This window comes from Tetrao urogallus (genome assembly GCF_951394365.1).
Source record: "Tetrao urogallus genome assembly, chromosome: 9".
In the NCBI taxonomy this organism is placed as follows: Eukaryota; Metazoa; Chordata; class Aves; order Galliformes; family Phasianidae; genus Tetrao; species Tetrao urogallus.
In genome coordinates, this window is record NC_136822.1 from 4,289,104 (window position 1) to 4,315,038 (window position 25,935).

General features: G+C 55.1%; 2 protein-coding genes across 3 annotated transcripts; both read left to right on the plus strand.

Annotated features, from left to right (window-relative positions):
- Window positions 1–3,388: 3,388 nt before the first annotated feature.
- On the plus strand, window positions 3,389–17,477 carry THAP4 (THAP domain containing 4; the record flags this gene model as incomplete). Of its 2 annotated transcripts, none has more annotated exons than XM_079539787.1 (6): window positions 3,389–3,696; window positions 4,150–5,306; window positions 12,672–12,831; window positions 14,557–14,666; window positions 15,501–15,604; window positions 17,292–17,477. In XM_079539787.1, the coding sequence occupies 6 exons, from the start codon at window positions 3,389–3,391 to the stop codon at window positions 17,409–17,411; spliced, it is 1,959 nt and encodes a 652-aa protein (XP_079395913.1). In that variant the 3' UTR covers window positions 17,412–17,477. The 2 variants fall into 2 exon arrangements, with proteins under 2 accessions (XP_079395913.1, XP_079395914.1); XM_079539788.1 differs by lacking the exon at window positions 3,389–3,696 and adding an exon at window positions 3,940–4,016.
- A 4,095-nt stretch (window positions 17,478–21,572) lies between these two features.
- On the plus strand, window positions 21,573–25,561 carry KLHL30 (kelch like family member 30; the record flags this gene model as incomplete). The annotated part of the gene is made up of 7 exons (XM_079539916.1): window positions 21,573–21,812; window positions 22,991–23,957; window positions 24,189–24,275; window positions 24,368–24,523; window positions 24,598–24,786; window positions 24,956–25,101; window positions 25,310–25,561. 7 exons carry the CDS (start codon window positions 21,573–21,575, stop codon window positions 25,559–25,561), a joined length of 2,037 nt encoding a protein of 678 aa, XP_079396042.1.
- Window positions 25,562–25,935: the final 374 nt, after the last annotated feature.

Genomic DNA, 25,935 nt, shown 5'->3' on the forward strand with positions numbered 1-25,935 from the left:
AATCTCCAACAGTCCACATGCTGTGCCTACCGTAATAGCTTGACTTGTTCTGCTCTCTTCTTGCTCAGTGCTGACATCCTTCCACTCAACTACAACTTCTGCAAATGCTTTCAAGTGTGCATCGCTTTCTGTTTGCTCCTTTGAATTTCACAAATTCCTCTTACAGATGTAACATTACTACACAGGAAGGGACCAGCAATTGCCCAAGCGGCTTCCAGGCTGCCTGCTGGGTCAGCTCACGTGCAGGGCATGCAAACTGCAAGTACTACAACACCAAACACTTGGGAGACTTGTGCAAAAGACAGGTCCCACACTTGCAGCCCTTCAGCTGAATGCCTTATCCCAGGGGCTCTGTGCACAAGTCTGGCAGGTCCAGCTGCACACCCAAACTACACAGGCAGGCTTTAGCGCATACGGAGTTTTGCCTTTTTAATTAAAGAAAACACTCTCCATCATCTGACAGGTTAAGTACAGGGGCTAAAATTTCACCTTCACAGGGAAAAAAGAATAAATCAAATGAACGCTCCTAGTTCAGGTTAAGAACGTTTGAACAGAACAATAAATCCCCAGCAGACTGAAGGCAGTGTCTGCATCCTCCCCTCACAAATATCCACCTTCACAACCTTTGGTGCTTTTTCAGAATGACATGCATCGTGCTGTTGCTCAGAGGAGCTCCATATTTCAGCAGGCAGGCCCAAAGTAATTCAGGTAAGAGCACAGTGAGCTGCGTGGTTAGAAGCAAAGGGCCTGTCCATAAATATCACCAGGAGTTCACCAAGCAGAAATCCTCTTTGAAGATGCTCTTCTCACAGCTGCAGAAGTCAGGTGAGATCAGCAATTTTTCTCAGGCAGTGATCCAAAACTTCACCTTCAAGGAGCCCTCGATCTGTTTTCAAGGCTGACCTCTGCACATCCAGGACAGCAGAGCAGCAGCCTCTGCAGGAGATCCACATACACACACATCTGAACAACGGCTCAGCTTCCACCAGCATACACTGGATTTGAAGTTAAAGGGGTGAAAGTCTGAGCCACGCAGAGCACACCGTCAGAAAGGCAGCTTCTCCTTCCAGGAGTGTCAGACACACTTAGAGTGATGCAGCAGTGGTTGGACCTTTGCCCCACAGGCACACCTTGCGTGGGATTTGCTGGAGCATCCCAAAGCCCTGATGGAGAAGGCAAAGCCTTCCACGTGCCAAACTTTCACTACTGTAGCAAAACAAGAACTGCTTTTCTGCCAACTTCATGAAACAAAGGAGTCTAAACAGCGATGACTCAAGAGAATTTCCTTATGCTTTACACAGCAAAAGGGCTGATCTTTGCTCCAGCACAAATCATCTCAACCGTGGTTTGCACGCACAGCTTGAAAGTTCTGTCAACTCTTTTTTTTTTTTCCCTTCCTTCCTCTTTACATAAAAAATGTGGAAATAAAGATCTGGGATGCCAGATGAAGGAAAACCAGGCTTTACAATATGTCACTCTCCAAATTCTTTCTAGAGCATCCCCATCTTTGGCAGGGCTCCTCTCCCCAGCACAGGAACAAATGCTCCTTGGGCAGCAACAGCTCAGGGGTGCTTTCCCCAAGTCCTGCAGCCCCAGTGAACACCAGCAAAAGTATTGGGAATGAAGCAGATGGTCACCCCTCAAGGCTAACAAAAGTACATCAAAAGGGAATCAGAGTGGAGAGGATGAAAGCTGCTGCCAGATTCAGGACGTTTCTGAGGGTCAAGAAGGTAAATCTACTGTACTAGAGAGGTTCAAAGCTGAAAAATGCTTGGAAAGCAGATGGCTGAAGAACAGCCTGAACGTTTACTTCTGGCCTTTGCAGAAGAGAGATTAAGTCCCTCCTTTTCCCTAAGCGCTCTCAGACAAGACAAATCCCAATTATCTGAGCAAAAACAAGGAGTTAAGGCACGGTGAGGCTGAGCAGTTCGAAGCCTGCCAGCCTGTCACTGGGCCACAGGGCTCCAGTGCTCCATACTTCACGGCCCGAGACAAGCCCTGCAGAGGAGGAGATGCAGCAGAGGGAAGCCCTGCTATCACAGCACGTTTTTTTCTTCCCTTGATAAGCCTTGCTGTGCTTACATAAAGGGCAAACAAATACGCCCGTTGGCTCTGGTTGTGTTGTTTCACTTGTCAGAACACGCGCAGTTCCCAGGTGTGAGACATTGATGTGACAGCACACAAGGACATGCTGGCACAAAGCAGGGACTCTATCAGCCCCACTGGAGCTCGGCATCGAGGCCGTGGACAAATGCTGTGAGCAGCGCGGCCCCCGGGAGCGCAGCCCCACGCAGATGCCTGCCCAGCAGGTAGGAGGCATAGGAGACGCTGTTATCACAGAGCACTGCTTATCTCTGCACAGGGCAAGGGCAGGCTGGTGCTGGGCATGGCTAGCGGGAAACCTGCTGCAATCCGAGTGCCAGCTTGTTTTCCTGTGGGAAAGCAAGAGCTCCATCATGAGCAGCTCTGCTGGTACGATGGGAAGAGATGAGGGCCAGACAGGAGAAGCAGGCAAAGGTAAGACCAAGTTATGACAGAACATCCCAAACCGAACCCACAAGGATGACTGAGGCCAACCCGCGGCCCCACGCAGCACCACCCAAACCCGATGTCTCACAGCGGTGTCCCAGCACTCCCTGAGCTCTGGCACCAGGGCCGTGCCCGCTGGAGCTGTGCCGTGCCCACCGCCCCGTGCTGCACAACCTCTCCCTGCCCCCAGCCGCCCCTCCCCAACGCAGCTCCACGCCGTTCCCTCAGCGCACAGCTCGGCGCTGCCCATCCGCTCCCCGTGAGGAGCTGCAGCCGCCACGAGGGCTCCGCTCTGCTCCCGCGCTCCGGGCCGAACAAACCACGGCCCTCAGAGCCCCTGGCAGCCCGCAGACCCCTCCCCACCCCCGCAGCCCTGCGCTGTCCCGGCCCCGACCAGCGGCAGCCGAATGCAGACACGGAGGCGCTGGGGTTCCGCTCGCTCCGCACTGAGAAAAGCCCGAACCTCAGCCGAGCGGGGCCGGGCGGCCCTTCGCGCTCCGACAAACGCCGCTCTCAAGGCCGCAGCTGGTAGAGCCGAGGCCCCCGCAGGGCGAGGCCTTCCTCCCGCGGCGCTCGGCCCTCCTCCCGCGGGAGGCGCGACCGCCGGACCGCCGCGGGCCATGCCGAGGCACGGGAAGGAGCGGCGGCTCTACACCCACCTGCGTCCATGGCGGCGGCCCCGCCGAGGGCTGCACCCGCCGCCGGCCCCGCCGAGACATACGCCCCGGCGCAACCCAACCCGCTGCCACCGCCGCCGGCGCCCCGCTCGCCCAATGGCAGCGCGTCTCGCCGCCGGCCCGCGCGGCGATTGGCTGTCTTCTCGAGCTCGGGTGCGCCGCAGCACGCTCTGGGGGCCGCCATGTCGTCGTACGGAACGCTGCGGCGGAGCGCGGAGAGGCGCCGGGTCGGCGGCGGAAAGGCGGGGCCGCGGGAGGCCGAGCGGCGGCGGCGGCGGCGCGCGAGCGGTCCGGTGGCACCGCCCATGGGAGCCGCCCGCCGGGAGTACGCCCCGAGGAACTCCGGCGGCCGGGCGCGGCCATCGTGCTGTACGGAGGCCGCGGGGCCCCGCCCCTCCACCCCCGGGAAGGCAGCTCCCGATCGCCTCGGACAAGCTGGTGGCGGCCCGAGCCGCTCGTCGGGAGGCGGACGGCCGGCAGCGAGGAAGAGGCAAGCGAGCGGGGCGGGGAGCCGCCCTCCTTCGGCGGCCGCGCCGCGCGGCGGCCCCTCGGCCAAAATGGCGGCGGCCACACGGCGGCCGCCATGACGGCTGACGGCAGCGCCGTACAGAAACCCCTTCCCCAGGGCGGAGGGGCGGCGGGGTGACCTGGCTCCGCCATCTTGCTGTACGGCGGGCGGCCGGGCCGGGCCGGGCCGGCGGGGGGGCTGGGGCGGGCCCGGCCGCGGCCGGAGATGGTGATCTGCTGCGCCGCCGCCAACTGCTCCAACCGGCAGGGCAAGGCGCTGCGCGGCGCCGTCTCCTTCCACAGGTGAGTGCGGCCCCGCAGGTGCCGGGCCGGGGGCTGACAGCGAGGCCTCGCCTCGGCCCCTCCGGGCGGCTCGGGGCCTGGGTTGCCGGGCTCGCCCCGCTGCCGCGCTCACGCTTTTCTCCTCCGTCGGTAGGTTCCCTCTGAAGGACTCGAAACGCCTGATTCAGTGGCTGAAGGCTGTTCAGAGGGACAACTGGACGCCCACGAAGTACTCGTTCCTCTGCAGCGAGCACTTCACCAAGGACAGCTTCTCGCGGCGGCTGGAGGACCAGCACCGGCTGCTGAAGCCCACCGCCGTCCCCACCATCTTCCAGCTCGCGGAGAAGAAGCGCGACAACCTGGATTATGTCAGGAGCAGAAGGAAAATAGCCAGCCAGGTCCCGCTGCAGGATGGGGAGGGCCCGAGGGAAGGAGGCTGTGAGGTAGTCCAGAGGACCTCATCTCCCGAGCAGGACCTTATGGTGATGCAAGGGACGGACGAGATGGAGGAGGTGACTCTGCAAGCGGAGATCGGGTCGATGTCTGGGGAGGAAGAGCATCTCCATGGGCAGCTGGAAGGCCCCCGGAGAAGGACGTTAGGCGATAGCTTAGTTGCGAAGCCCGGACCTCAGAAAAAGTCCGAGAGATCTTCTGCGGAGGACTGTCCTAAAGGCTCCTGGATGGGGAGCTGGGTGGCGGACAGGAGCGGCATATCGGTGGACGATTTCACGCCTCCCGCCTCTGGTGCTTGCAAGTTCATCGGCTCCCTTCACTCCTACAGCTTTTCCTCTAAGCATACCAGAGAGAGGCCGTCTTTCCCAAAAGAGCAGCTAGAAAGGAAAAGGCCAAAGAGAGATGTGGAACCAAGCTGCAGTAGCAATCTCATGGGACACGATAAGACTGTAGCGGAAGACTCCCCTACTTCCTCCCTCACTGCGACCCCTCAGAAACCTTCCCAGAGTTTGTCAGCATCCCCGGCAGACCTGACCCCTCAGCCTGCTGCCGAGGCCGTGGTGGGACGGAAGGGTGACACGGATGCCAACCCCATGTCGATCAACGAGGTCATCATGTCGGCCTCGGGAGCCTGCAAGCTCATCGACTCCCTCCACTCGTACTGTTTCTCCTCCAGGCAGAGCAAAAGCCAAGTGTGCTGCTTGCGTGAACAGGTAGAGAAGAAGAACGGGGAGTTGAAATTGTTGAGGCAGAAGATCAGCCGCTCAGACAGCCAAGTCAGGAAGCTGAAGGAGAAGCTGGATGAGCTGAAGAGGATCAGTATCCCTTACTTGAACAGCCTGCTGTCCCAGGACTGTGGTCAGTATTTTCAGTGTCTTTGCGTTCAGGCAGAATTCTCCATTTCTGAACAAAAAGAGGCTGTTTAAGTTAGAGATAAAACAGATGGAGAGCAGGTTAAAGACAGGACAAAGGTGCATTTTTGGAAAGAGAAGTAGTAGCTTGGACTGGGCTGAGAGATGCAGGTAGAAGAGTTAGTTGGGTTTTTGGGCACGTGAGCTACTTCTATCCCCAAAGCCTGTTGTTTTCTTTTCTCCCCATCAATGTTGACTGTTCATTCAAAGTTACTACCGCACTCTCTAAACTCTGCTGCCCCAAAGTTACAGGGTAGCATGTGTTGTTTTGGTGTGGTTTTCTGAGGTAAAGGGCAAGAAGCAAGTTGTTGGTGTGGAAGACAACTCCTTTGAGGTTGGTTGTTGTTTTAATTTGTTCTATGTGGATTGTTTTGGTTTGTTCATTTGTTGTGTTACGCTGTATCTTTGGAGGGTGTCTGAAATTTTTCAATGTATCATTGAGCTGCCACGGACAGCAGGTATCTGGGAAAGCTGTCCTAGTCTTCTCTAATGATGCAGAAGTGCTTCTGATTTTGGATCTCACGTGCTCCACTCAGCACTGGGATATAGAAGGCAGAGGTGTCAATTATGATGGTATTGTCACCATGTGGAGGACATTCTTTTTGACTGATGTGCTGGGCTCATTTTGCTCATTTCCATCTGCAGAAGGCAGAAGTCAGGAAGCAGGTAATAAGAGTGTGAAGACAGAGGAATTAATTCTCTAGCTGTTAAGAATGAATTTGAGACACCTGAAGACAGATGGAAGTTCAGTGAGGGACACGGTAGCCTAAAAATGCAGGTACAGGAGTTGGGTCCGGCCTTTACCCCTTTCCATTGCAAGAAAAGCGATTTAACATAAATTTTTTGCACACTGACAGAACTTGTACAGTGAGTCTAGTTGCAAGGTATAATTCCAGAGAAAAGTTTTTTGAGGATTTAATGGTATTTGATGTAGTATGGCTGCAGAGAAAAACACAGGGTTACGCTGCGAGAGATGTGTGACTCAGGGTCTTCCTGAAGGAGCAGCCATTCGTGGCTGCCTGAGTGTGTTGGAAATGCTCATCACGGTGGTTCTTCCCTCCGTGTCCCTTGTGAGGTTTCTTCTCATCTTCAGAAGCTGCGTGATGTTAGGCACGGTTAGAAATGTGATGCCAGTGCAGGGAGATGTGTTCTGCAGGTCCTTGCAGCACAGCCTGCTTCCTTGCTCAACTGCAAGAAAACAAACCCTAGCTGAAGTCTCAGAGGCTGATACCCAATGTTATTTTCTCCATGTGTTTTTCATTTTCCTGTGTGCAAAACTCGCACTTTGGTTTGGGAAAAGACTGGCTTGCTTTTTTCCCCAGTGTGGGAAGTCAAAGTAGTCTCTGTATTTATGTCTTCTAGTCTATATTTTTATACAGTTCTGTTGTTAGAATACAGAAAATAACTGGATACAGTTTCAGGATTCTGTAAATATCATTCATAAAGGTGTCTGACCTTTTTGAAATGACTACAGTGAGATGCTAATTGCAGGAAGAGCCTGATCAGCAAAGAAGATCCTGAGCAAGGCTTTTTTTCTAGGAAGCAGTATGATTTTGCCCCCTTTCTCATGATAGATGTTCTTCTGCATACGTGTAAAATTACATACTGGGTTTTCTAAGGTGATGATCACTTCATTAAGAAGTTGACATTTTATCTATCCTGCTGTCTCTCACCAACAAAGCTGGAGGCTGATATGGCCAATAGTTCCTCGTGGAACCATTCTGCTCGTGACTTCTCAAAGGGTTTGCTGGTGGCTGGCAGGCTTTTGCTTTAGTTTGATCTCGGTGCTCTTCTGCTTTGCCTTGTTTTCCTTGTGCTCGTAGTCCCAGTTTATGGCAGTCCAAATACCTGATTAAGCGCAGCTGAGTGCTGCTGGGCAGAGTCCGCTTTATGTGCAGACACTAAATTGTACTGTGATGCAACGCTGCGTTGAAGAGGGCTTTTTGATATTCATAACAACTGGGGTAGCAAGTATTAGCTTAATAATAATTACAGTCTTTATTAGTAGCTACATTTCAGCTGACTTAAATCATAGGATGCGTCAACGAGGTGCTGTTAACAGCCATAAACCTGAGCCTGCATCTTTTTTTCCCTGAAGGCTTAAGGATGGGGAGTGTGAAGAGCACAGGCAATGGGGCTGACTCTGCAGGTTGCTGCTGCTTCTGTCCCTACAGCCCTGCTGTTGCTGCCTGGCATCCAGCTGCTGGCCCAAGTTGTGCTCCGAGCCCACCTGCACTTTTCACAGAGTCTGGTCTGTGGATCTGTTGAGGTTTTGAAGGCTTTCTGGTGTTCCCCAGCACTCTCAGATGGCTTACAGCTTCAAGCTACGTGGGTATGAGGCTGGGTGCCACTCTTGGTCTGGAAGGCTGGAGAACAGGGCACCACACGTGCAGTATGGTAGGGCAGCATTACCCAAAGGCACAGGGACACTGCTACTGGCTGTGCCCAAGCAGCACACCAAGCTAGCTGGAAGGGCAGAGTTCTGCAGAGTGCTGCACGCAGCCCCTGCCAACCATGTTTGGGGATCAGCGTGGGTGAGTTTTGCTCACAGTGTGCCCAAGCCATCGTGGTGCACGAGTGTGGCATTCCCCAGCTTTTCATAGCAGGGGATCTGCTGAGTGGTTCTGGGGAAAGCCCAGGGCTGTTTCCTGCACAGCTTTTCTACGGATGTCTCCTGTGCTTAACTCTGACTTTGCTTGCTTTTTTGATAGGAAAATGTTTTCTTCTGCTTCATGGGCCACCTCTGATGCCTGTGGACGAATGGCTGAGAAATACTTCAACAGAGCGTGGCTAGGCACAGTGCACCAGGCAGAGCAAGGTCAGGTGCTCCAAAAATCAAGAGGATGTGTGAAGAGAAATTAGGGAGAGACAGAGCAAGCAAAGAACTACAGACCTGGTGAGAACATGGAGTGCAGGGCCAAGGGAGGCTGCTCTGTGCAGTGCTCCTGCTAGGCGCCCCTGCCATCTACCCAGCTCTTCTCAGCTCTGCCAGCTGCATCCATTCCCGGAGCCAGGAAGGAGATATTGCTTTCACAAGATCATGTCTCCTTCCGCTGTGGAGTTTGATCTCTTTTTGAAACTACATCTCCCAGCAGGCACTGGGATGGCCTTCTTACCTCACGTTGAGATCACTTCCTTTATAGCCATCTTATCAACCAAGTGCAAAACACGATCTGGCGAGCAAAGGTGATTAGAGAGCTAGACCAAGAGATAGGAAAATAACTCAGCCCGCCATGGCCAGCAGTGGAGCAGATGCAGGTAGGATTCAATGTGATTCAAGTGTATGTGTTTAACAGAGAGACAGAGCTTTGAAAACACAGAGTTCTGAGCTGCTGTGGAGCCTGTTCCAAACTCTGTGTCTCCCTTCATGAAGGTCATGTTAAAGGCAGGAGAGTTTGCAAAATGGGTGCATGTGGAAAATAAGAATCTTGCTAAAAATCCACAGGAAATATTTTCTTCCAGTTTAGATTTGTTTTCCAGTATGTGTACAAAACTTCACAGCAGTACAGTTGCTTCTAATACTTCCTCTGTGTGAATGAAGTGTAGCTGGGAAGCTTTGGGGAAGTACTTAAACATTAAACATCTGTTGTCATGCACAGCTGGAGTCCTGATGCCTCTACAGCTGTAGCATTTTCCACCAAGATGGCAGTGGGTTTTGTTCATTGCAGCAAAGCTAATTCCTCAGCATCAGTAGGAAGAGATTTGGGGTGTGTGAGAATAAGAAAAATAAGTTCAGTCTAGAATGGGAAATGCTGATTGCAACTTTTCTGCCTCGGTTACCAGGAGAAATGGATGGGAATGGCCAGGACAGAAGGCTGGTCTATAAAGTGGTTGTTACACACGGGGAGGTAGATAAAGTAAGCAAAGTGGGAGATAAGAAGCAAGAATGTGTGCACATAGGTTAAGAGTGAGGCTGAATCTGTGTCAGAAGGCAACGTGAGAGAGGCTGGGTGAGGCTTTCCAGCCTGCAGCTGATTGAGGTAGACATTTCAGTCTAGGAATTGTGTTTTCAGGACTGAGTTGAGCAGGAGAGGGCCCTTTTGCTGTCCCCATGGAGAGAAAGGAGCTTGGAAGGGGAAAAAAAGACATGTTGCTTTGGTGCTCTTCCTGTGGCCTTTTTCAGTGGAGTGGTCTGTTTTCTTCTCTATTTTTTTCATTAGCTGTACAGCATGTGTGTGTTAAGCATTTATTTTTGAAGCCAGTAGGCAATGACTCACACTGAAAAAAGCACAAATACAATAGCTTGTGACTAGGAAGCAAGGAAAATGCTAACTAAGGAAAACTTGAAAGCAATAAGACACACAGAGGTAAGCTTTCCTTAGGCTGTTTGGGTTTCTCAAAATCGTGTGTCATTTAAAAAAGTGTTTTCTGTGTGCCTTGTGCTGCAGAAGTCTGGTGGTGGCTGCAGACACTGGAATGTTTCACCATAGAGGTTAGAAGAAGGCAGTAACACGTGGGGACTTGGTTATGAAATTAATTACTGATACAGGGCATAAGATGAGTATTTGTGAATGTAATCACCCCCCCAGAGCAGAGCTGCATACTTAGTGCTTTGCTCTTGCTGGGGGAGAGCATCAGCAAAATGTAAGGGGGTGCAGTGCTGGGGAGGGACAGCGGGGGATAAAGCCTCCTTCTGTAATTAAACATGCAAAAAGCACAGAGAACGAGGCTGCTCTTAATTAGCAGCATGTTGCTGCTGCTGATTCAAATCCAGTGAGTGACTCAGCCGCAGGAAGGACTGCAGGAGGCTGCTGGCTGCACACCCTGCATGTTGAGGATGGAAGGTGCTGCATGAGATTTTTTCTTTTCTTTTTCCTTATGTTTCGTGCAGCAAGCCCTCCCCAGCCCGGGTGAGGTAGGGTGGCTGTGTCACTGCCAGCTAACTGGCTGCTCACACTGCTGATAAAACTACAGGGCTTTGTGCCAGCATAGCTTTGTGTGCCAGTGACTGAACACAGTGACTGAAGCCCATGTAGCCATGGCCGGGGCATTGCGTGGTCCTGTTATCTCATGGCAGGAGACTGTGTTGTTCCTTGCTGCAGAGTGTGGGCAGCAGGCTGACTTTGTTCCCATGCAGGGAGGGATTTGACTTTTAACACCCCTGCAAAGGGGAAGGATCCATGAGTTCAGAGGGATGGGGCAAGGCCAGAAGCTGAGACAGTGCTGTGTCCCCGAGACCCAGGCACAGCAGTCAGAGGGGAAGTGTGGCCTGAGCAGCCTCCTGGGGAAATGATAATTAGGTGATCACGTTACTTGCAGGACTTTGTTTTTGTCTCCTAAGCTGTGATCACAGCTTTTGGATGTGGTGGCAGCCTTCAGTTGGGTTTCACAGGGGAGCAGAGGTCTTATGGATGCTTCATGAAAGAGTATAACCTGGGGTAGAGCAGAGTGCCTCTGCTTCTAGTATGAGTTCACTTTCTCTTGCTGCCTCCCTGCTATTGCTTTCCCCCTTTTCAGCTCAGTCCCTGGCACAGGGGCTGCAAGAGATGATAAAAGGACCAAGTCCACCAGCCAGAGACGGATGCCAAGGGTAAGAAGCAGCAGTGTGCAGTGTCTTTTTATAACTGAGTTTCTGCTAAAGCTGTTTCTTCCATCTGTTACTTGGATGCAGTCTCCTGAGCTGCTGCAAGGTAAGCAAGAGAAACTGAAGGGCCCTATTACCGAGCACTCTGGTGATGGGAAGGTCCTGGTGTTCAGCTCTGCTGCCAGCTCCTGGCCCAGGAGAGGGCAGCAGCAGCCCAGCTGCAGGCTGCCAGCCTTCTCCAAGCTTCTCTCTTCACTGCCTGGGGTTTCTAGGCCTGCAGCAAGCTCAGAAATTAAGTAGTGTCTGTCTGCAGGTAACAAGGGGATGGCAGATGCTGGTTGGACACAGCAGTGATGCTCTCTGTGCTCTCAAATGGCCCACGTTCACATTGCAAGGGGAAAGTGATTGCAAAGAAATGGTTTAGAAGTACACTTTCTTGCAGCAGTAATTTTGGCCTTTGGTGATCAATAATCACTGCACTGCACGGGAAAATAACATGCTGTCAGTTGGGCTGCTGACAGTACAGGTAGAAGGGAAATGCCCTGAAGTACTGTTGGACATTTGCAGGCTGCAGTGACCCATCTGGTCAACAGTGCTGCCTGCCCAGACCTATGGGGTCTCTTTGTGCTCTTTGCAGAGAGCTGCCCTGATGCTGTAGGCTTTCAACACCTTATTTCACAGTCACATCTCGTGTTTTCCTGTGCTGGTTTCTTTGCAGAGAACTTCAGGCTCAGACTGAGCAAACAGCTTTTTACATACAGCGTTGCCTTTTTGGGGCAACATTTCTCCTTTGAGAGCAGCCAGACAGGTAGCTTATTCCTGGATGATATCACACGGTGTGGAAGCCTCAGCCTGCCAGTACCTGCCAGTCAGCAACGAGTGGGAGGAGGCCCTGCTCCAAGTGCTTCAGTCTTACTTGTCTGCAACACATAACTAACCCAGATTTTTCAGTGGGCCCCCTCATCTCTATTTGTAGAGGTCTTTCCTGAGATCACGTGGGTGCCAGATCACTTTCCCTGCTTACATCTTAGGAACTGTCTACGTTGTTGTTAGCATGACTTTCAGATGCCTGTCTCATTTGCTCCCTGTTTTATTATTCCAGCTTACACCCCCTGAGACAAAAAGCTGCTGCTTATCAAAACTCTTCTGAAATGATTCATTAAAACAGGAGTCTCTCCATTTTGTGAAGCAGGCTGTGGCTGCTTCTCAATAAATGCAAGGACTGGAGGTAGTTTTTTCCTCTGCTTTATGCTTTAACTTGCCTGCTTCCTGGTCTTTCAGTGTTTTACACTTAGCCTTCGTCCAACACCTGAACAGAGTGATTTCTTCTCTGCCTCCTTTCGCACAACTCGTTAACCTCTTAAAAAAGAAGACAAGTGAACTTTGATCCTGAATATGCATACAGCCTGATTTTCCTCTGTAGTGAGGACTCATTTCCCTGGTCTCCAAACCAAACAGGAGCATTGGTGACTCAGTGCTTGAGAAAAATCAGGGCAGAGCTCTGGAGATGTGTCACTGATATCGTGCATCCTTCTTTATCCTGGGATCACAGACTGCTCAGTCCCAGCCTGGAGGTGGCAGGGGCCTTTCCCTTCACTATAGGTAAGGCAAGGGCAGCCCTGAAAGCAGACCTGCTTGCCACGACTGTGCTGTATGCCCTGTCTCCTGCCTTGTGGAGCTGGAAAAAAGCATTCCTGATGCTTTTTTGTCTCCAAGGTGTTTCGTGTTCTCCCTCCACCCAAGCTGCAGAGCAGACCCACCAATCTTCCACCTTCATTCTTTCCACAGAGACCCCACAGCTGAACCCTGTGATGGAGCCCCTCTCCTGGATGCTGGGCACCTGGCTCTCAGACCCGCCAGGCGACGGCACCTTCCCCACCATGAAGCCATTCCAGTACCTGGAAGAAGTGCACATCTCTCACGTGGGACAGCCTATGCTCAACTTCTCGTAAGTCTGGAGGCTTGGCTGCGTTGGCAGCAACGTTTGGATCACAGCAGGTGTGGCTGCAGGGAGATTTGTTCATATTTCTATTCCAGTTCCAAGTAAACAAGTTTTCATTTACCAAACAAGACGGTGTAATCACATGTGGCTGGGTGGCCTGATTTGTTTGTTTCCCTTTAAAACTGCTGATAAATGGGTGTGCTGTTGTGACGTGCCCGGAGCTGCTTGCTTGCAGACTGTGAAGATTCACCAGCCTAGAAGTACCACAGGGCTTTTCAGAAGTGAGTTCACACCTCTGTTGTTGATGTGCACCTATACAGGGTCACTGTGACAGTGGCTGAGTGTGCATTTCATGTGGCCTGCCAGTCCTTAGGGTTATGTGCACCCCAAACAGCCCCATCCTGGACTCAGCCATCGCAGTTGTTTGGGCAGGTTCAGCACCTGTCCTTAAAGGTCTGCTGTCCTTCCACATTAATGTGGTGTGCTCCAGTGCATCTGTTAGGCAGAAGATGTGCAGTCCCTCTGGCCAGAGAAGACACTGTTCCTGTTGCCAGTGGTAGCTGTTTAATTAGAAATGAATCCTCAGGTAATGGTGTTATCCTAGAACTGCTATCACTCTGCTTTTCAAGCTGCCACTTACGGATATGAATGAAGGAGCTGTGCTGTGGCTCCTGAGTTTGTCTGCTTAAAACTGGTCCTCAATCTTCACCTTCAAAAAAACTGGAGGAAAATTAAATCAAATGTTCAACAAGCAGGATGCTGGGCAGGCAGCCTAACTGTATGGTGGCAAGTAATTGTTCAGGCACTGAGAACTGCTTTAGTTCAGTTCCTTCCCACTTGGAGTCTCAACGATCCCAGCATGATGCACGGCTCCATAGGCTGCACTGGCTGCAGAGCACAGCTGGGCTGCCAGGACAGCCCTCAGCATGGATGCAGCCTGCTGCAGCAGCTTGCCTCTGCCTCCTTCTCACAAGAGGGTGAGGAGATGGAAATGCGAAGACAAATGATGTGAAAAGAAAGAGATGAGTCTGGAATATGTGAGCCATAATACACCAGTGGAGCAGACCATTGCATTATGCAGCTATCAGTGCGTTTAAGTTGCTGTTTAATTCAGTCCCCTGTGTAGATTCAGGAGTGCTAATGTAATTTATGATCGTGTGTAATAATACATAAATAACAGCTGTGATATCGATGACCAAGTATGCAGCTGTAAGGCATCCTGAAGATGCCTAGATAGGCATCTGAGCTGATTTATTTTGCTCTTCTTTTTGAGGTGGGGAAGAAATAAGTGTGCAGTGTTGCTGCCTGTGGCAAGTAACATACAAGGAAGAAAAAGACTGCCAGATTTAAAAGCTTAATAAAGGTGATATTGCAAGGCTAGATGTTTATTTGAGAGAAGGAAGGTTTTGAGATGGAATACACCTTCAGCATCAGTGCTGTGTCTTACTGTAACCCAAGGGAGTTTCTGAGCTAGCTCTTAGAGAAAATCTGAAGTCTGAACTTACATAACAGGTTCCACTTATTTGGGAGCTAGGTGTGTGTGTGTGAAGGGGCTGTCCTTACACACATTTTCTTACCATGAAGGATGCTCAGCCTCTTACTCTACAAATAACACTGCAGGCCGGCTTGTGTGGTTAAATGCAATGTGGTTTCCTCTAAGATGAAACCAGGCCAAAGCCTGTATTTGCAGTGCAGCAGTACAGCAGCTTTGGTGTTCTGATCTCCCCTCAGATTCAATGCCTTCCATCCGGACACCAGGAAACCAATGCACCGAGAATGTGGATTCATCCGCCTCAAACCTGACACTAATAAGGTGGCCTTCATCAGCGCCCAGAACACAGGTACTGCCTCTCTGGGGAAGAGGGAGGCCCTTGTCCTGCTGTGCCTTTCATTACTCTTCCTCTTTAGCAGTTTCTTTTCATGTATTTTCACTGTGGGTTCAGCACCTCCGTCCTGCTGTTGATGAGCACCACGTTGCTGGGACTGGCTTAGCCCAGCCAGCAAGGCTTTGTGGCTGTCTCAGTCAGGAAGGGACCACAAATCCAAATACCACACATGCACGAGATGGGGGCACCCTTTCCTAAAATAGTATGCTGATATTTGCAGGCATAGATTTTGAAAACAAAGGAACCCTTTGATTCGTGCCAGGAGTTGCAGTCTCAGCCTTAATGATGGGCTGTTATAAGGAGCCAGTGGCATTCTTGTTGCCTTTGTGGCATCCAGGTCTTTTTGTGCAGAGAGAAGGGAGGAATGTGTACAGATGAGCTGCATCATTCCCACTCTTCACATGAGATCTTAAACTAGGAGAATTTCCCACTGTTTGGAAGTAGTGCCTAGTTGTGCACTCACAGAGACCAAATGAGAGACAGAACTACATCTACACTGTTGTAAGTGAAGAAATTTCAAACCCAGCTGATGCTTAAATTTGGATCTAAGACCACAGAGCAGGTGCTGAATGGAAAATTGCCAGTTGCAATGTGATACTCATCCCACACTGAGAGTAAGTCTGGCTGGGGCTTCCAAGTAGCGTTATGTTTCTGAGGTTGCATGGATTTGCAGTTGTTGATATGTGCTAGGTCAAGGAAAAACATTCTTTGTCTGTGTAGCCTAATAATTGTGACATTTTGTTAATTAACCTTTGTTGCCTGGTGTTTATGACTCCGCTTTCTCATTAGGTCTTGTGGAGGTGGAGGAAGGGGAGGTGAATGGTCAAGAGCTGTCTATAGCTTCTCACTCCATAGCCAGGATCTCCTTTGCCAAGAAGCCCCATGTAGAGCAGGTGAGTTCACGCTCGGTCAGCAATTCAAGTCATCATGTTAGCCCAGGGGCGTCTGTTTGAGAGGGCAGGTTGATTAACACGCTTTCATTACAGATTGCCTCAGGTGCTCTTGGAAATATTGCACAGTATCCTTGCTTATCTTCTCTCTGAGTTTTCAGAAGCCGTTCCATAGCTTACAGGATGAAAAGGGATCACAGATAAGAGCTGCCATGCTGAGTCAGAGCAGCCAGCTACAGCCCTGTCTCCACCGTGGCAGCAGCAGGTCCTTATGGAAGAAGATAGGAAAGTCTTGTCTAAACAGCAGCACTGAGCCCACAGGAAAGGGCTTCTCTTTACAGAGGCAGCCATGGATCAGCTCACTCTGCAGATACGGATCTCTGCCACACTGATCACACGTCCTTTCCAAGATTGCCTTCCGCAGCTGTGGGACACAGAGCAGCCTGTGTCTGTTCTGATAGTCATCGTGGATTTCCTCCTTTGCTGTCATGACATCAGAACAATTTGCATATGCACTGATATTGCTACTGATAACGGGTCAAACCAGGCTGTTCAGCAACCTTTAATTTGTCTTTTCCTGTTTCAGGAAGCAGCCAGGGCAAGCTGAGGGTGGGTTGATAAGGCCAAGGTGGTCTTAAGAGAGCAGGAGCACCAGCTGTGTGTTTGGCAAGCACGGGCTGCTGAAATGGGAGGGGATGTGTTACTGCTGGTGTTAGGCACATGTTGCATCTGTAGAAACAGACGCACGCAGACTGGCAGCAGCTTGTGGATGTGCCCTTGAGTCACCTTCATGGGAAATGAACATGTCTGTGAAAGCCTCCTTTCCCTTCCATGTCTTCAAGACCAGCTGAAATCCTGGAGCAGCAGGGATCCTGGTGTCTTCCTGCTGGCCTTCCCCTGGCACAGCTGGGTGGATCACCCCGGTGGTGATGTGAACATGGCACTTTGGAAAGGCTGTTGGTTTTTCAGCTGTTAAGGTGAAAGGGAGCTGGTCAGAGCAGGGATGTGTACACTTCAGTATATCCACTTGGCAAAAGCTTTATGGTGAGGCAGTTAGAGAAGTGCTCTGTGAATCCATGGGGTGCTTTTCGACCACACTGTGCTCCTAACGATCTTTACTTTCTTCTTTCTTGTAGAAATTTCTAAATGGAGCTGGTTTAATTAACTGCCAGTTAATCATACTTGCAGGTCATCCTGCTGTCCCTAAGAGCTGGGCAGATGGAGCAGTACTCTTAAGTATTATTTTGAACCAAGAGCTGAGATTTACAATGGCCCCACTTCTCTTCCTTATTACATAGACACCTAAGAGCAGACTTAACAACATGTGCTAAGCCCAGATCTGAACACAGCCTGAGCAGCTTGGAAGTGGCTGATATCAGGGTTCGAGCTTCTGCTTGCACAGCTCCTGGGCTTCGTAGCTCCGCAGGGTAACCACAGATTGGTTCTGGGGAGGGAGGTTTAGTGCAGTATGAGCAGTGCAAGGAAGAGTGGGGGAGACACTGCTGGTTGTTGGCCTGTCTGTAGGAGGGGGTGGCTGTAATGGTGCCAGGCAGTGTAACGCAGAGATCTGCTGCTTGGCTGTCCCACAGAACACCTCACCGAGAGCAGCCATCGCTCCAGCAGACAACTTTTAGTGAGGAATGCAGTTTGCTTGATTTATGAGATATTTCTTTTCTTATCCCTTTCTCAGATTACCAGAAAATTCCGTCTCAATTCCGATGGGAAGCTAGAACAAACTGTCTCCATGGCGACCACTACACAGCCCATGACGCAGCACCTCCACATCACCTACAAGAAGGTGACACCCTGATGCCAGGAGGGCCAGGGTGAGGAGCTGGGCAATGCGCCCCGGGAGCAGCAGTGGCTCGGGGATGTGGGATGGTGAAGCTGGAGCCAGGTACCCGTGCTCAGCCCCGGCTGTGTGGAGCTGCCCATGCTGGTGAGAATGTTAGCGGATGTTCCTGTAATGGTATATATAAAAAAAATAATAATAATAATAAAAGCTTTTATTTTTACGGCTGTGTTTTTGGGTGTGATTGCTGAGTGGTCTTTGAGGCCTTCTGCGCTGCAGGTGGGGCCTTTGGATACTTAGAATCATGGAATCAGGTTGGAAGAGATCAGTGTTTGTTTGTCAGTGCTTCAGGGGTAGAAAGGGCGATGGATTCAACCTTCTGCTTATTGTCTGACTGTGCCACAGAAGCAGCAGGATTAGGAATGGGTTTGCATTATAGGGATCAACTGTGAGACCTCCAGCTCCTGCCTGATGTAGCTCAGCTCACGTATTCACACACCTCTTAATGTGTGACAGCTGGAGCGGGACCAAGAATGAGCAGAGCTGGATGATCTTCAAGGTCCCTTCCAACCTAAGCCACTCTGTGATTCTATGACCCGCTCCCCCATGGACTTTGAAGGCTGTTTGGTCAGGTCCTGCAGGAATCCTGTTTCTCACAAAGGGTGATACAGGCCCAGAGGCCAGAACCAGACCTCTGGCTTCTGTGCAGAGTGCTGCAAGAGTACAGGTGAAGACTTTGAGTCACGGAGCAGCAAAAGAAACTTTAAACAGTGGGGACTGGGAGGTGAGAGAAGGGGCTCCCTAGAACTCATGGTGCAGGAGATAGTTGTAGGGGTGGGTAACGATGAGAAAGGGATTTATCTTGAGTAAACATCTGTGATTTAGTATATGCAATGGATGAATTTTGTCTTTTCAGACAGATCTAAATTCAGGCTGCCTGCTATTGCCATCTGAAGGATTCTAAGTGGGAGCTCTGTGGAAGGCCTGGGGGTTGCAGTGCCCTTCTAATGGCTGCTTCCATTCATGTCTGGTTTGCACCCGTAGCTTCCTTACAAGCCAAGCTCAAAGGCTTGGCCAAAGGTTGTGTGACTGTAAGGGTCCTGGTGGGCACCAAGGTGGACAGCAGGGTGCTCAAGCTTGCTTCTGTCCATCTTTGGTCCCTGAGCTGCCCAGCTCCATCTCTGCTGTGCCTGGGCTGGTGGCAGTGGTGCCCTCAGAGCGCTGTCCTGCTGGGGGGCCGGAGGCCGGCTCTGTAATGGATCCTCACCAGGTGGTTACCGTTTAGAGGCTTTGATCTCCTGCTGCTTCATTTTTTTTCCAGCCCCTCGATTGAATTTCTCTCATGTAACCGAGCTCCACTGATATATTCTGGCCATATATAATGGATGGAGGTTGAGTGAGGAAACAAAAACAGCGCTGAATATCGGGAGCAGCCATGCGGGTCCTGCAGTCGGACCCCCTCCCTGCCACCGCCCCACAGGTGTGTGCAGTTGGGCACAGGGTGCCTGCACTCACATCCAGCCCTGAGCCGGCCTTGGATTGTGCATCACTTGACCTGGAGGTTGGTGCAGTGGATACAGCAGGACGGTGGGTGCCGGGCTCCATCCCTCCTCCATCTGCACATCATCCTATTGATCCTAAAGCCCATCAAGGCTGCGCCAGCACTGCTGTATCGGCCGCATCTTTGGCTCCTGCAAGGCGGGTGGTGAGCCGGCGGCCGATGCCGGCCAGCACATTTGCTTCACTAATGAGGCTCCTTCTTTTCAAGGGCTTTGAGATAACAACCTGCGGTGTGAGCAGCAGCACTGGGATCCAGTTGCTTGTTTTTTGCCCAGGACGGGGTGCGGGCAGCACGGTGCTCCTGGCTCCATGTTCCTGGGGGGCCGCCCTGCCCCCTATTCCCCCCGGCTCCGTGCAGGTGAGAAGCACCCCGCTTTGCTGGAGGGGCACCCTAGGATGAGCCTGCACCTCTGAGCTCCATCTTCTGCTGCAGCCCTGTGAGCACTGCCTGTGGCAGCGAGCCCCGAGGTGAGTGAGTGCTGGGAGAAGGGATGGGGAAAAAGAAGGGCTGGCGGTGGAGGGGAGCACAGCCTCACGTGGCTGTGGATAGGGGGGTCCCTGTCTCTGTGGGCATCGTGGGTGTCCCCCAGGATGTCCACCCACACAGACCCTCTGTGCCCTGGGGCAGCTGCTGTCCCTGCAGTTCAGCCCGAGGCAGGCATGGGAACACTGCTGCTGGCACCCGCCCAAGCGGATCAGGAAAGTGTCTGCAGTGGGGCCACTGCTGGGCAGGTGAGAAGGTAGCCAGGAAAGGTCTTGCCCAGCCTCCTGCGCCTCAGCCGTGTGCAGGGTCAGGCTGGGTTGCAAAGCCTGGACATGCAGAAATGCAGAGCTGCTGCTGGGGTGGGGCTGTGCTGCTCTGCAAAGAGCCCTCCTGAGCACAGCAGTGCTGTACATCATCGCAGCTACCCAGGCCCAGCTCCCCTTCTCTGCACTCCCCAGGGCTGCCAGTGAGGGTGTCTGCTGTGCCCAGGAGCAGAGCACCCAGCCAGGGCCATGCTGCAGTGTGGGCTGCAGGAGCTGCAGGTCCTCCCTGCGGGTGGATAGACACCAGGAGTGTGGGGCTGTGTCAACAGATGCGCTCACAGCTTTTCCTGGTTCTCCTCATCTAGCTGTGAGTGCTCTGCCTAGCATAAATGTCTGAACACATTTCTCTGCCCTCACGCCTGTGCTGCTTCTGCTGTCTCTCCCAGCAGAGCGGGGATGCAGACTCCTCTTCCATCCCGCAACATGTCCCCATCCCCCTGTCCCCACAAGGTCCCAGACACGAGGGTGATGCAGCCCAACGAGCCACCACTGCCTGAGCTGAAGCTCCGCAGACCCGTACAGCGGGGCAGGATCCCGGCGCCCTTCATGGACCCGGTACGTCACCGCACCGCTCCGCCATCCCGTGCTCGTGTCCCTGCCCTTCCCCTTTGCACCAGGCAGGCCCGGGGAAACCGTGCTGCTGCACAGGGCACGGCAGCGGAGCCGGCAGCACCCTGGAAAGACCCCCACGGCACCACCGCAGTGGACCCTCTGGATGTGGACGCCTTGGTGCCCACGCATGACGAGCGGGGCCGCGCCATCCCCGAGTGGAAGCGGCAGGTGATGGTGCGGCGGCTGCGGGCACGGCTGGCGGATGAGGTGCCCGTGTGTGATCAGGTAGGGCCGGGCTGTGGGTGGGACACAGCTGGGTCCCGTGTGTCTCTGCATCCTGATGGCTTCCTGTCGCAGGAGCCGGGCGCCTGGCGTTTCTCACCGTCCCACGAGGCCGTGCTGGGCCCATTTGGTGAGCTGCTGACCGAGGCTGACCTACAACAGCTGGAGAGGGCGGTGGAGAGCCTGCGGCTGCGGCGCCGAGGAGAGGCCTACCAGGACGAGCTGCAGCGCCTGGCGCAAGAGCTGCGCGCCTTGCTGCCCTCCCCGCTGCTCAGCATCACCGTTCACAGCCCTCCTCCCGCCCCAGGGCAGCCCTTGCCGCTCTGGTGCGGCCGCCTGGCCGGTGTGGTAGGCAGCCTGGAAGCGCTGTTGGCCAAGGCCGAGGGGGCTCGTGGCAGCCCCGTGCCTGCCCCGCCGCCCGCACCGCTCCCTGCAGCCCCGCGGACGCCGTCGGGCAGCGTGGCACAGCGGGAGATCCGGCAGTGCGGGGTGAGCGTGAGCAGCCTGCGCGGGGCCTTCGAGCGGCACGGCGGCGGGGAGAGCGAGACCGCAGCGGTGGTGGAGGCCGCCAGCGACTCGGGGATCAGCTGCGAGGAAGCGCCGTCGGAAGGCAGCGGCTCACCGGTGCCCGAGTCGGCCGGCCTGCGCAAGGAGCGCATCGTGCTGCTCTTCCTCAGCCACTGGAAGCGCTCGGCCGGAGGCCTCAACGCTTGGGCTGCGGCGTGCCGGGCGCTGCAGGCTCAGAGGGAGAGAGCCGGCGCTCCGGGCGAGGAGCGGGCGGGCAGGAGGGGCCGCCTGTCGCGGCAGTGCAGCGCCATCCAGCAGCTCCTGGGCAGCTGGAGGGACGTGGCCGCCTGCCCCCCGCCGCCGCTGCCCCCCGCTGCGGGCAGCCCCCGCTCCCCGCTGTCCCCCGAGCAGTTTGTGCGGCGCGCCGACGGGACGCCGGCCGACTACGACAGCCTGACGCTGGAGCTCTTCATGCTGGGCTACTTCCGCATCCTGGAGCGGGAGCTGCCCCCCGAGGAGCGCCGCGGCCGCCACCTGCTGTGCTTCGAGGTGTTCGACCACCTGGGCCGGCACGGCTGGGACACAGCGCGCGCCTTCCACCGCGCCGTCACCGACGAGATCGCGGCCGGCCGGCGGGGCTGGGGGGACGGCTTCGAGGACATCAAGGAGCGCTTCTTCGGCACCGCCAAGGGCTCGGCCTGGAGAGCGGGGGGAGCGGGGGGCAGCCCCCCGCAGAGCGCAGCCCGCCGTGGCCGCAGCAGCCAGGAGGAGATCTGCAGGTGCATCGACCGCAGCTTCGCCTTCTGGAAGGAGAAGGAGGCCGAGATCTTCAGCTTCGAGGAGTGACGCCTCACCACCCCCGTGGACGCCCCCTCTTGTGCTTCTCAAACGGCCTCAATAAAAGCGTTTCAGTTTTGTCTCAAAAAAAAACCCTCGAGATATTTTGGAGTGATGGAGGACGCCCTGCTGAGTGCCCCGGCGCCGTGGAGACCCGGCTGCTCGGTGCCGGCTGCTCTGTGTCTGCTGCCACCCGCTGTGCTCCACCTCGGGGCCGAGATACGAGCCTATATTTAACAGCGAGCCCCAGGCAGGGGAATGGGTCGCAGCCACGTGCTTGAATAGCACAGGGGTCTTTCTTGCCCCTCCTGGGCACACGCAGCAGCACGGTGCTCTCAGTAACCTGGGAGGGTGATTTCCCCCTCTGCACCCTTAGGTGCCAATGGTGGCAGCAGGCAGCTCTGCTCCAGCGGTGCCTTTAAGAGCACTGTCCCCGCCCCGGCTAAAAATACCCCCCCAGCTCAGCCCCCGCCACCACCCCGCGTGTCCCTCCCGTGCCCTGCCACTGCCCTCCCTGCTGCATGGGACACGGCGCGCTCTGAGCGGGGCACAGCCCAGGTAGGAGTCGGGTGGGAGTTGGGGGCTCAGCAGGGCCGGGGGCTGAGCACCGCGTGTGGGGGGGTGGGGGTGGGGGGGGATGAGTTTGACCTTTCCCTGTGGGCACCCACACATCCACACCCCACACATGGGATGCTCAGGCTGAGCTGTACCGAGAGGGGGGGGGGCATCTCCGTGTGCACCACCTTGGTGTGTCAGGGTGAACGATCCAAGCTTCGGGGGCTGAATGTGACCCCAGTCCTAAAGCCACCTCCTGGATCACTGCAACCCCCCCTCAGAAATACGTAGCAGCTCCAGGAGGGCAGCTCAGCCCTACGGCTCAGGGTGGGGAAGGCGCAGCCGCAGGGCGGTGAGGGCAGGGGGGCGGCGGGGATCCTGAAATCCCTTCCTCAGCCCCAGCTGGTGCCGTACATCACACGGGCGATGCAAGGAAGAGCCCGTCATTACCACCTCCCAGCAGGGACAGCCTCGCCACGCTCAGCTCCTTCCCACAGCCAGCCACCAAACCCGGCACCATGGTGCGCAACGTGGACGACTTTGACTTCTGCCTGCCGTCGCACGCGCAGGGCGTGCTGGAGGGGCTGCAGCGGCTGCGCGCCCACCCCAAGCTGTCGGACGTGACGCTGCTGGCAGGCGGACGGGAGTTCCCCTGCCACCGCGGCGTGCTGGCGCTCTGCAGCCACTACTTCCACGCCATGTTCTCCGGGGACTTCGCCGAGAGCATCGCGGCGCGTGTGGAGCTGAAGGAGGTGGACCCCGGCGCGCTGGAGACGCTGCTGGACTTTGCCTACACGGGGAAGGTGACCATCAACCAGGGCAACGTGGAGGGGCTGACGCGCACCTCCAGCCAGCTGCACTTCCCCACCATCCAGCAGGTGTGCAGCCGCTACCTGCGGCAGCAGATGGACGCCACCAACTGCCTGGGGATCTGTGAGTTTGGCGAGAGCCACGGCTGCCCCGAGGTGTCCTCCAAGGCCTGGTCCTTCTTGCAGGAGAACTTTGAGGCTGTTTCTCAGCAGGAGGAGTTCCTCCAGCTCTCCAAGGAGAGGTTGGCTGTCTACCTCTCCAACGAGCAGCTGCAGGTGCAGGAAGAGCAGAGCGTGGCCGAAGCCGTGCTGCGCTGGGTGCGCTACGACCCGGAGCAGAGGGCCCAATTCCTGCCTGAGCTGCTGGAGCTGGCTCGCCTGGTCTCGCTGCCCGACCACTACCTGCAGAACCTGCTCGCCGCCGAACCCCTCGTCCGTGACTCAGCCGCCAGCCAGGCCTTGGTGGCCCGCTCCCGTGCCATGCTCAGTGCCACCGGCACTGTCCCCACGCCACCAAAGGCAGCCCCACCACAGAAACTGGAGGAGGTGCTGGTGGTGGTGGGTGGGCGCGTGCTGGAGGAGAGCGAGGACGAGGAGGGGGGGCTGGAAACGCCGGCCACCCCCAGGAACTTCGCCTTCTACAACCCCAAAACGCGTAAGTGCCCACTGCGGTGTGGTCATCATCCCCCAGCTCTTCCCACATGGGATGAGATGGAGAAAAGCAGCTCCCAAACCATCTGGCAGCGTGGGGACACGGGGTGAAGGAAGAATGAAATAGGGCTGGCGGAACGGTGTCACCCTGAGCTGCTGTCCCCACCTCTGATGGTGCAGGTGGGAAGTCCCCAGCCCACACACAGGGTGACAGCGTGGCTCTGCTGCCTTGCAGGGCGGTGGATGGCTCTGCCCGACTTCCCTGACTACAACAAGTGGGGCTTCTCTCTGGTGGCACTGAACAATGACGTCTATGTCACTGGTAGGTGCCGGGCAGGGGGTCAGCATCGTCCCAGGGACTGGGGACCCCTGTCTGAGCAGAAGCTGACTTTGGGTCCTGACCTGTTCCTGTAGGTGGTTCCCGGGGGTCCCGGAATGACACGTGGTCAACAACGCAGGCCTGGCGCTTCTGCCCCAAGGATGGTGTCTGGACAGCCATCACCTCCATGCTGCGAGCGCGGACCAACCACACCAGCGCCGTCCTCAACGGCGAGATCTACGTCCTCGGGGGTAAGGGGATGCCGGGGAACAGGTGGATGGTTGTGGCACGGCCCAGAGGGCTGCAGCCTGCTACTGCCCTGCAGGGACGACGGTGGAGGTGCTGGAGGTAGAGCGCTACGACCCCTACAACCAGAGCTGGGCAGCCATCAGCCCAGCCCTCAAATATGTCAGCAACTTCGCCGCCGCCGGCTGCCTGGGCAAGCTGTACCTGGTGGGCTCCTGTGCCGTCAAGTACAACGCGCTCACCCTGCAGTGCTACAACCCTGTGCGAGGTGAGCACCCACCAAACCCCGTTGCCAGCCCCTGTGGCGCTCTACAGCAAACCCCTGGGCTGTAGCACTGCCTTTGGTGGGCAGCGTGGGTGCCAATCTATCTCCTTTTAACCCTCCCTGAATACCCGGGGCTGCTCCCTGCCCGCCCACTGACGGCTGCCCCTTGCAGATGCATGGAGCGTGATCACGTCCCCATTCATCCCCAAGTACCTGTCGGCCCCGCGCTGCGCCACCCTGCACGGCCTCATCTACCTCATCGGGGACAACACCAAGAAGGTCCACGTCTACGACCCAGAGGCCAACATCTGGCAGAAGGTAGTGCATGCTCCAGGAGCACAGCATCCGCACGGAGTTATGGCTTTAAGCAGAGCTCACCCTCGCTTTCCCACGCCACCAGCATGAAACCCCTGCACGTTCCCCCGGCACCCCATCCCCACAGCGCACCGTGTGAGCCCAAAGCACGGATGCAGCTAAAGCTCAGGTGGGCAGCGGGACCCCAACACTCGCCCTTCCCCTGGTGCAGGTGCAGCTCCTGCACACGCTGCATGAGAACGGCGGGATGGTGCCGCTGGGAGATCGGCTCTTCGTCACCGGCGGCCACTGGAAGGGCATGGATGGGGATTACCGGGTGGAGATGGAGGTGTACGACTGCGCCAAGGACCGCTGGGTGCGGGAGGGCTCGCTGCCCTGCCTCTGGCTCTTCCACAGCTCCTCCTCCATCTTCATGGATACCTCCAAGTGGACTGAGGCTTTCCCAGGGGACCAGGGGCGGTAGCAGAGCTGACGGCGGCGTTCCAGGTACTGGCAGGCTCAACCCCAGCCAGACAGGAAGCTGCTTGGGTTCCCTCTCGCCTCACCTCCCACTGCCACCCCATCCCCCTAACCCTACCACAGCCACCAACACCTCACCAACATCTTAAAAAAAAAAAGCTTTTTTTACCCTCTGAAAGCCCAAAGCTTTTGGGGTATTTCAAACTTGCTTCCCTCCCACCAGCCCCCTTTCCCTGTGGCTCTGGGAGCTAGAGTGCCAGAGCAAGCAGGGCAAACCTCCCCAGTGCTGAAGCTGCTCCATGTCAGCTTCCTCTTGCACAGCAACACAGCATGCACACGACCAAGCACCCCAAGGACACGGTCCCACAATGGTGACAC